The 9,084-nt window shown below is 68.2% G+C and overlaps 2 protein-coding genes across 2 annotated transcripts; one reads left to right on the forward strand and one right to left on the reverse strand.

Moving 5' to 3' along the window:
* Positions 1-373: 373 nt before the first annotated feature.
* EMIHUDRAFT_450599 (hypothetical protein) lies at positions 374-2,089 on the forward strand (the record flags this gene model as incomplete). The annotated part of the gene is made up of 4 exons (XM_005777092.1): positions 374-1,009; positions 1,199-1,343; positions 1,643-1,702; positions 1,859-2,089. Exons 1-4 carry the CDS (start codon positions 426-428, stop codon positions 2,087-2,089), a joined length of 1,020 nt encoding a protein of 339 aa, XP_005777149.1. The 5' UTR covers positions 374-425.
* A 485-nt stretch (positions 2,090-2,574) lies between these two features.
* On the reverse strand, positions 2,575-7,061 carry EMIHUDRAFT_206823 (hypothetical protein; the record flags this gene model as incomplete). Its single annotated transcript, XM_005777093.1, has 7 exons — positions 2,575-2,683; positions 2,912-3,350; positions 3,565-4,159; positions 4,230-5,138; positions 5,299-6,564; positions 6,700-6,771; positions 7,047-7,061. The coding sequence occupies 7 exons, from the start codon at positions 7,059-7,061 to the stop codon at positions 2,575-2,577; spliced, it is 3,405 nt and encodes a 1,134-aa protein (XP_005777150.1).
* Positions 7,062-9,084: the final 2,023 nt, after the last annotated feature.

A 9,084-nucleotide genomic window follows, 5' to 3' on the forward strand; every position in this document is an offset into this window, starting at 1 on the left:
GATCACACCTGATAGGGGGTCTGCTTACCACGGTTGGTGTCCAGTCCGAGCCTGGCTGTTCGAGTCATGGTGGAACAGACCCCCTATCTGGGTAGGAGCCGGAACCCAGCACTCGGGTTGACTCGGCCAGATAAAAACCTCGAGAGGCGTGGCCGTGGGAGTACCTCGCCAGGTGCAGCGAGAGGGGCGAAAACAGACAGAAAAAAACATGTTGCATGTGCATGTGCATCTGCATGTGTTTAAAGAAAATTCGAATAATTGGCGCCTCGCTTTTCTCTCGAACCCCTGCAGCGCGTGCGAGGGCCAGCTCGAAATGGCAGAGGGAGATCCAAAGGGGTTTTGGAGATTCTTTGTTTCTTTCCTTCGCCACCAGCGCCACCAGGCTCCCCGACGCGCGCGCCCCGGGCGGCCCTCCTTCCACCACCATGACCGCCCGCTCCCTTTGGTACGTCGGCGGCGACGCCTGCGAGCTTCGGGACTGCAGTGTACCCGTCGTCGGGCCGGGCGAGGTGCTAGTCGTGGCGACGCACGGCGCCGTGTCGCGAGGCACCGAGTCGCTCGTGCTGCGCGGCGGCGTGCCTCCCTCCGAGCACACGCGGATGCGATGCCCATTCATGGAGGGCGATTTCAACTACCCGTGCAAGTATGGATACTGCAGCGTCGGCTTCGTCGCCGAGGCCGGCAAGGGCGCCGAGCCGCTCCTCGGCCGGCACGTCTTTTGCCTCTTCCCGCACCAGGACCGCTACGTGGTCCGGATGGAGGCGGTGCACGCGCTGCCGGAGGGGACGCCTCCGTCGCGGGCTGTCCTCACGCCCAACCTCGAGACCGCCGTCAACATCGTCTGGGACTCGAAGCTCAGCGTGGGTGACCGGCTCGCCGTGGTCGGCGCAGGAGTCGTCGGCTGCCTCGTGGCCTACGTCGCGTCGCGGGTCGCAGATGTGTCGGTGCTGCTGGTGGACGTCGACGCGTCCCGCTCCGCCCTCGCCGAGCGCCTCGGAGTCCGATTCAGGCGCCCACGCACTCTCATAGAGACTGCGCCACCGCCCACACGGCTCCAGCCTGCACCTCGCGTGCAGGGCTCGCCGAGATACAGCCGAGATAAAGCCGAGATACATCCGAGATATAGCCGCGATACAGCCGCGATATAGCCGCGGTACAGCCGCGATATAGCCGAGATGTAGCCGCGCCTCGCGTGCAGGCTCGCCGAGCAGCTGACGGCGGAGGACGCGGACAGGGACGTCGTGGTGCACTGCTCGGGGGGCCCCGCCGGCTGCGCGACCGCTCTCTCCCTCGCGGGCGACGAGGCCGCTGTCGTAGAGGCGTCGTGGTTTGGCGACAAGCAGGCGCCGCCGCCTCGGGCCGGCACCTCGCAGCTCCGCCCACCCACCGCCCCGCGCCCTTGCAGCCGGCCGCGCGGCCTTGGTGCGGCGGCGGGGGCGGCGTGGCGCCGCATGGGAGTAGTGTCTGGCTCGTGCGCAGCCGTCTCACCCCGGCGGTCGGTCTCACTCGGGGGGTGGGGGAGGTGGGGGCGAGGGCGAGGGCGAGGGTGAGGGTGAGGGTGAGGGTGAGGGTGAGGGTGAGGGTGAGGGTGAGGGTGAGGGTTAGGGCTTGGCTCTCCCTCACCGGCCTCCACCGGCCGCAGGTCTCTCTGCCACTGGGCGAGGCCTTCCACTCGCGACGGCTCAAGCTCGTCTCCTCTCAGGTCGGCCAGCTCCCCGTCGAGCGGAGGCCCCGCTGGACCTACGCGCGCCGCATCCAGGCCGCACCACTCCCTCGGCTGCCGGCCGGGACCATGCACATGCACATGCATGCATGTGCATGCACATGTCCATAACCCTCTGCCCCGCCTGTCCCAAAGGTTGCCCTCCGGCTGGCGGCCGACCCGCTGCTCGACGTGCTCATCGCGCCCGCGGACATCGCGTTCGAGGACCTCCCAAAGGCGCTCCCCGAGGTTTGCTCGGCCGGCGCCGCCCTCTGCAGACGCATCCTCTACCCCGTGCCCGAGCTGCCCCCCACGCCGCCGCGCCCGAACGACCTCGGCCAGCCCCGGCTCGCCAGGATGAAGATCGCGCTGAACACGCAGGCTTGAGGTTCTATGTAGTTGAGAACCGGCTGCGGGGCGGGCGCTGCCCTCTAAGCTCTAAACAAACTGCTGTGGCCTGTGCGGCCAACGGCAACGGCCACACGGCAACGCCGCGACTAGCGCGACAGCCGATACGTCTGAGTTTGCCATGTTTGGGTCCCAATCCAACTAGTGGACTGTGCACCCCACGCGTATTGTTCTGCATGCCCATGAGAGAAAATTGACTGGTACTGAGCAGAAAATTCAAGAGTAAAAAACTAAAACGAAAAATAAATAAATAAATAAAACGGGCAAACTCTGAGACGAGATGGGATTTAGGGACATGTGTCCCCGCCCTGCACGATCTTGGTGTGAGGGATCTTCAATCCGTGTCCCCTCACCCCTCGTCACAACCCGACACGGAAGAGCGGCAAGAGTTGGGGCTGCGGCTACGGCTGCGGCTATGAGAGGGGCCGGGGTCGCGGGAGAGCCGCTGCGCCGCGTGGACGCGCCTACACCGCTCTTGCTCCGCTCGCCACCTCTCGCAAAGGTCCAAAGCCATAGCCACCACCTCCTCCGGAAAAAAGAGCTCCGCCGGCCGCGCTATTTTTGAAAGTCGCACTACAAGCCCGGCAAGCTCAGCACTGAGTGTGGACACTATGGGGAGTCTATAGCTATGCCCCTTACATCCAGGGACCGACCACACGAGGGCCCACACCCGTCTCAAGCCAGACAAATTTCGGTCACCGGCGCGCGCACGGCGCCTCCTCGTCCTCCTCCTCCTCCTCTTCAATGAGCGGCGTGCGGGGCGGGCCGGTGGCGCCCAGCTCGCGGGGATCGAGCCGCCACCCATACGAGACCGGCTTGTTCCACTTCTCGGGAAGAAAGGCGATCCATCTCTCCCCCGCCGGCTCGTCGTACTCGGGGTCGGTGTCCCAAGCCCAGAGCAGCATGCCGGCCAGGAGGATCTTGCGTGCGCGCGGGCTCCTCTTGTCGGTGAGGCCGTCCGCGACGCGCTTGACCCTGCCGGCGGCCCAGATCTTGACCGTCCTACCGTCCTCCTTGTATGGCCAGCACACCTCGAGCCACTTTCCCACGAGGCGCGTGTCGAAGGGGGGGGCCTCGCGGTCCTGCCGCACCTCGACGCTGTCCGAGATGCCCGCCGCCTCGCGCAGCTCCCGCGCGGCCTTCGCCTTCTCGAGGAGGTTCGAGACGTTGAAGATGCTCTGCTGCTCCAGGCGGTGCCCAGGGTCTTGATCGAGCGGACCCGCAGCTGAGGAGGCGCCGCCTATGGGGAGCGACACGTCGAGTGAGACGGGGAAGCGCTCATCTCAGAGCGGAGCGCGGGCGGCGCGCCTCGGTCGGGAGCTTATTGAGCCGCCGCAGCTGGATCTCGTGGGGCAAGATGTCGTCGAGCAGCATGCGCTTGAGGTCCTCGATCTTGTGCGAGCGCTCGTCGGAGAAGAAGCCCCACTTGGTCTCGAACTGCGTCCAGCCGCAACCGACTGTCCGCATCTCGATCTGGCGGCGCAGCTCCGCCAGCTGCTCGGGTTCCGACTTGCCGCCCAGCGCCCGCTCGAGCTCGGCGGCGGTCTTCACGCCCTGCTTCCGCCACTGGTCGAAGAGCTCGAGCGCGGCGGCGTACCTCTCGACCGCGGCGTTGAGCTGCCGCTGCACTGCCTCCTCGCGGCGCAGCAGCTTCTCCTGGTCGTGAGATAGCACCTCGGCTCGCCCCTCCTTGAGCGCGTCCGGCAGCCTGCGCCGCGCCATCGTGACGAGCGACGAGCGCAAATCGGCGCGCAACCTCCAGAAGAAGCCGAGGGGGGGAGCCTCCGCCGGCTCCGCCTTACGCTTGCGCCGGTCGCTGACGACGTCGAGCGGGCGGTCGTAGTCGTGAGCCGCGCGCTGCTGCACCACGCCAGACACGTTGAAGACGCTCATGTTGCGGTAGAACCGCATGATGTAGTCGGCGATGGCGAACTTGTTCTCGACCGCGTCGTTCGTCGCGTGCGCGTCGATGGTGCGCCGGTGCGCGTCCTCGTTCTTGCTCCACGCGTTGACGCCGTCCTGCGACTCGAGCTTGTCAGCCAGCGCCAGCTTCGGGTCGTGCATCTTCTTGCGCCGCCTCCGCCTGGAGCTTGGCGAGCTCGAGCACCTTGGGCGTCACCTGCTGGTTGCCCGAGCCAGGCGTCGGCACGCGCGCCTCGCGCAGGACGTCGGCGAAGGTGTGGTCGCCGCATCCCTTGAGCGGCAGCGCCAGCAGCTCGGCGCGCCAGTCGCGGAAGGCGGGCAGCTCCTCGGCGACGGCGGCGAACATGTCGAACTCGGGGTCGAGTAGCCGCGCCGGGTCCGCCACAACCTGCTCCATGCCCGCCTCGACCTGCTCCAGCACCCAGCCCATCTTGTAGAGGGACCAATCGTCGAGCTTGCTGGCGCTGCCACAGAGCCACCGGAGCGGGTCCGAGAAGGCAAAGCGCCAGAGCGTGTTGACGCGGAGGAGCGCCGTGAACTCGTTGCACTTCATCACGGTGTAGAGCGACTTGTCCAGCACGTTCTGCGATTTCGGGTAGTCGATGTAGCCGCGCAAAAAGTCGACGCACGTCACGCGGTTGATGAAGAGGGGCACGCAGCCGTCGAAGGCTAGGTCCCGCCGCGACCCGGCCGCCCGCTCGAAGGGGAGGAACATCAGCGCCCGCGTCTTGCGCCACGACTCAAACTCGCGGCCGCGCCCCTTCGCGTACTCGCCCCCGTGATGGAACTGCTTGAACGCGGCGCGAATGACGCAGCTGCCGTCCGGGTCGATGCGCTCGAAGGAGGAGAACTCGTCCAGTTCGTCGTCGAGCGTCGCCTTCACCGACGCGTTCGCCGCGGCCGCCATGGCCTCTATGATTATGTTGCGACGGTGCTGCCAGCAGTCGCCGAGGTACGTCTTGTACTTCCGCTCGCGCTCCTCCTCGGTCATGGCCTCCCACGCCGCCTTGCCGACCTTTGCCTCGACGGCGACCATCGCAGCGGCGGCGACCATGCGCCGCGTGCAGCGCGCGCCGTTGCACGTGTCCGTCATGAGGACCGTGTCCTCGCACAATCGGTGCAGGCCAATGTTTTCCGGCGCCGGCCCGCCCGCCGCCGCCCAGCTGCCCGCGCCCTTCTCCTTCTCGTGCTGCGCGATCCACGCGGCGAGGACGCGCCGCGAGTAGGGACAGGATGCGCTCCTCGATGTGCGCGAGCAACGCTACCGACGTGCCGCCGTGCGGCAGTATCGAGAGCCCGCGCAAGCACACGTCCTCGATGGTGCCGTCGAAGTGCTCGAGCTGGAAGTCGCAGCTGAAGACGGAGTTTCCGAACTTGGTCGACTCGTCCCAGCCAAAGGATATGACGCGCCGGCTCGCCGCGAACTTAAAGGCGGCCATCGCCTCGCCGGCGATCGTGACCTCGCCGCGCATCAGTTTGCTTTGGCGCGCGCAAGCGGCCGGCACGCCGTGGCCCGGGCACAGCACGTCGAGCACGTCCTGGATGTTGGCGGAGACGGTGGATGAGGCCACGCCGCGCGCGAGCTGCGCGTGCCGCAGCCCGCGCAGCTCGGCGGACTCGGCCTGCCAGCGGCCGTGCTCGTCGCGCCGCGGCAGCAGGCCGACAATCGGCGAGCAGCCCGGGCGCGGCGACGGCTCGTCGTCCTCGGACTTGGACTCCTCCTCAACCCTGAGCTCCTCGACCCGCGCCTTGAGCTCCTTGACCTGGAGCTGCAGCCCGGGCAGCTTCGCCGCGTCGCCCTCGACGGCGCGCGCCCGCTTGCGCGCCGTCGCCACCTCCGTCTTCTTGACCTCGAGCGACGCCGCGTGCGCGAGGCCAGCGTCCGCGAGCTTCTCGTTTGCCCGCTCCAGCTTCTTGGTCAGCGTCACAACGCGCACGTAGGACGCGCGCTCGACGGCCGCGTCAAAGTTCCGCTTGCGCATGGCGAGCTGCGCCGCCCGCGCCGTCTTCTGGGCCTCAGAGTAGCCGCGCTGCTGCGCCTCCTTGTACTTGCGCGCGTCAGCCCGCTTGCGCTCCGCGCGCTTCTTCACCTTGTGGAGCTTGTCGGCGAAGCCCGCGCGCTGCGCGCGGCAAACCGCCAGCTCGCGCTCGAGCGCCTCGATCTTCTGGTCCTTCAACCCGATGGTCGCGGTGAGCGCCGCGTTCTCCTCTATCATACTGGGAGCAGAAGGCAGCGCGGCGGCGGCCGGCGGTATGCCGAGAGCCGCGCGCAAGATTGGGTCGCGCCGATAGATTAGGTCGGCGACGCGCGTCGCAGCCCACGCTTTGAAGCGCTTCGGCGGCCTCTTGCCGCGCGGCGGCTGCGGCAGCCCGCCAAGCCCGCCACTGTCCGGGTTCTTGTTTAGCAGCGAGTGGTATGAGAGTAGGTGGCCGACTGTCACGCCCTCGCGCGCGCCGCAGCCCTCCCAGCCATCCACCGCCTTGACCACGGCCTCGCACGTCTCCTTGTGCCACTTGCCGTCGACGACCCGCTGAAACGTGTCGTAGTAGCCGGCGGGCGCCGCCGCCGTCGCCCAGCCCGCCCGCTCATCCGCAGCCTGCGCGGCGAGAGGCGCCAAAGCCGCCGCCCATTCCTGGGTGTCCTCGGCGTTACTCTCGGTGCGGACGATGAAGAGGGCGAAAATCAGCACCTCCGTGTCCGTGGCGTCGGCGTGGTGCCGAGCGAAGAACGTGTCGCCCTTGGAGGTGATAGGGGACAGGAGTTTCTCTCCTGCGCAGGCGCGCGAGCGAGCGTCAGCGCGCCGAGGTCCACTGCGCGCCCGACCTGTCCAAGGTGCTTGGCAGCACTTGGTGGGTTGATCCGTGTCTCACAGCCCTGGCCGTGAAGGGTACTCGCCCCGGCCTCCGGCGACCCGACGGCCGCCTCCGCGGCGGCGGCGCCCTGTGCGTCCAGCTGCAGCTCGATCGCCAGGGCCAAGCAGTCCGGGCCCTGAGCCCCCCGAGCAGTGCAAACATCCATCGCTTCCATGCCTCGAGGAGCGATCTACCGGTTCCTCACCCGTCATCGTGACGCCGAACACCGTCGGATCGCCTCGACTGCTCGAGATCCAGTTTGGGTTTGGGGCTTGGAAAATGAATGTTTTAGTGGACCATTTCCCCCACTACGGCCGCGCGGCCCCCCGCGCCCCGCGCCCCGCGCCCCGGGGGCGCCTCCTCCATGCACAGGCTCTATAGCGCAATGGCTCATCTCGGGCGCGCCAGTGTGACACAAGGCTCAGAGCGCCGCACAGCGCGCTCAGCGGCCCGGGGAGCCGACCGGAAGAGCGACGACCGCGCATGCTGCACCCCAAGAGCGACTTCGTACGGACTGGGCCACGGTTCACGGGCAGCGAGACAGCCGCGCGACAGAGCTCGAGCGACAGCCACCTCGTATCTCTGTCCTCTCTGCGCGGGTGGTTGACATTTGTGCCAGGCAGCCGCGCGCCACGTGATCGCTCTCTCTCTCTCTCTCTCTCTCTCTCTCTCTCTCTCTCTCTCTCTCTCTCTCTCTCTCTCTCTCTTCTCTCTCTCTCCGTCTGCCCTCGGAACCCCGCACCCGCCGCAAGCTCGCAAGCTCCCGCATTGACCCCCCCCCCCCCCCCCTGCGCCTTAGCGGGGCAGCGGAGGCCCACCGGTGTATCCCGGCCGGCCGTAGTTCGGCTGCGCCCGCACCACGGTCGGCGCAGGGATGACGTTCGAGATCGAGTCCCACGGCTTGATCGACTCTTGGATCATGGTCGCCGTCTCGCCGGGGAGCAGCTCGTCGTCCTCGTCGTCCACAACCTGTGCGGCGGTCAGAGGGGGCGAAGGGGCCGGCGTAGGCGTCCGAGCGACCCGCCCCACCTCTCCACCCTCCGTCCCTCCCCCCCCCTGCTAGCCGCCCCTGCTCTTCAGCAGCCCCCCCCCACCCCCCCACCCACCCCCAAACTGTGTGTCTCGGCTATCCACATCTCGGCTCTCTCGCCTTGAGCACATTCGAGACGGCGATCTGCGAGCGCTCCATCTGGGCCTCCAGCTCGCGCTGCGCCTCCTCCTCCGCCAACGCCTCCCGTGCCGCCGCGCGCTGCAGCGCCTGTGCCGGGGTCGTGGTGCGCACGTGTTAAGAGGGGCGGGGGCGGGGGGGGGGACACAGCTTGGTGCTTGGTCCGCACGGCGCATGGGGCGCAGAGGGCTAGACACCGCGGCCTCCCCCGTACTGAGTGTGCTGCGTGGAGCGGCTGCTCGCTACGGCGCCGCGGGCCTGTATGGTGGTGCTCCCCTCGTCGTCCTCCTCCGCCTCTTGGATGCGCCTACAGCAAGCCAGAGGCACGCGGCTCCGGGACACACGCTCGCGGGGAGGGCGTCCTCCTCCTCCTGCTGGAACGCGCCGCATCCGCATCAGGTTGTTGCGCGAGAGAGAGACGGGTGCCCCCTTCGGCAGCGCGCGCGGCGCCTGCTCCGGCGGAGGAGCCGGAATCCGCCCGACCCCCGAGGCTAGCCCCAAGATTAGAGGCTGGTTGACCGAAGCTGACCAAGGCTGGGCGAGGCTTCAGCCGGACCAAGACTGGGCGAGGCTGGGGGCGAGGCTGGGGGCGAGGCTGGGGGCGAGGCTGGGGGCGAGGCTGGGCGGGGTCGCCTTCTTCGGAGGCGGGGGCGGCTCCGTGCCAAGCTTCTTGTGCACCCGCTGAGCGAGCTCGTGTTCGAGCGCCTGCGGGAAGGGTGCGGGAAGGGTCGGGGAAGGGTCGGGGAGCGCAGCCTCTCGCCTTGCGCAGCCCCTCTCGCTCGAGCGCGCGCCTATGCGGCGGAGAGGGGAGAGAGCCCGACGTGTCAGAGTAGCGGGCTTTGCGCCGGTGTGTGGCACCGGTGCGTGGCACGGCGGGCGCGGGTGAGGCCTCGAGGATGTCGATGGGGTCTGCGCCGCCTTGCAGCTCCTGGCGGACGGCGCCTGGCCGGAGGGAGGCGGGGCAGCCCAGGCGTGTGACAAGATAGGGAGGCAGGGAGGGAGGGAGGGGAGGGAGGGCGGGGGCTGAGGG

The sequence above is a fragment of the Emiliania huxleyi genome (genome assembly GCF_000372725.1).
Source record: "Emiliania huxleyi CCMP1516 unplaced genomic scaffold EMIHUscaffold_27, whole genome shotgun sequence".
Taxonomy (NCBI): domain Eukaryota; phylum Haptophyta; order Isochrysidales; family Noelaerhabdaceae; genus Emiliania; species Emiliania huxleyi.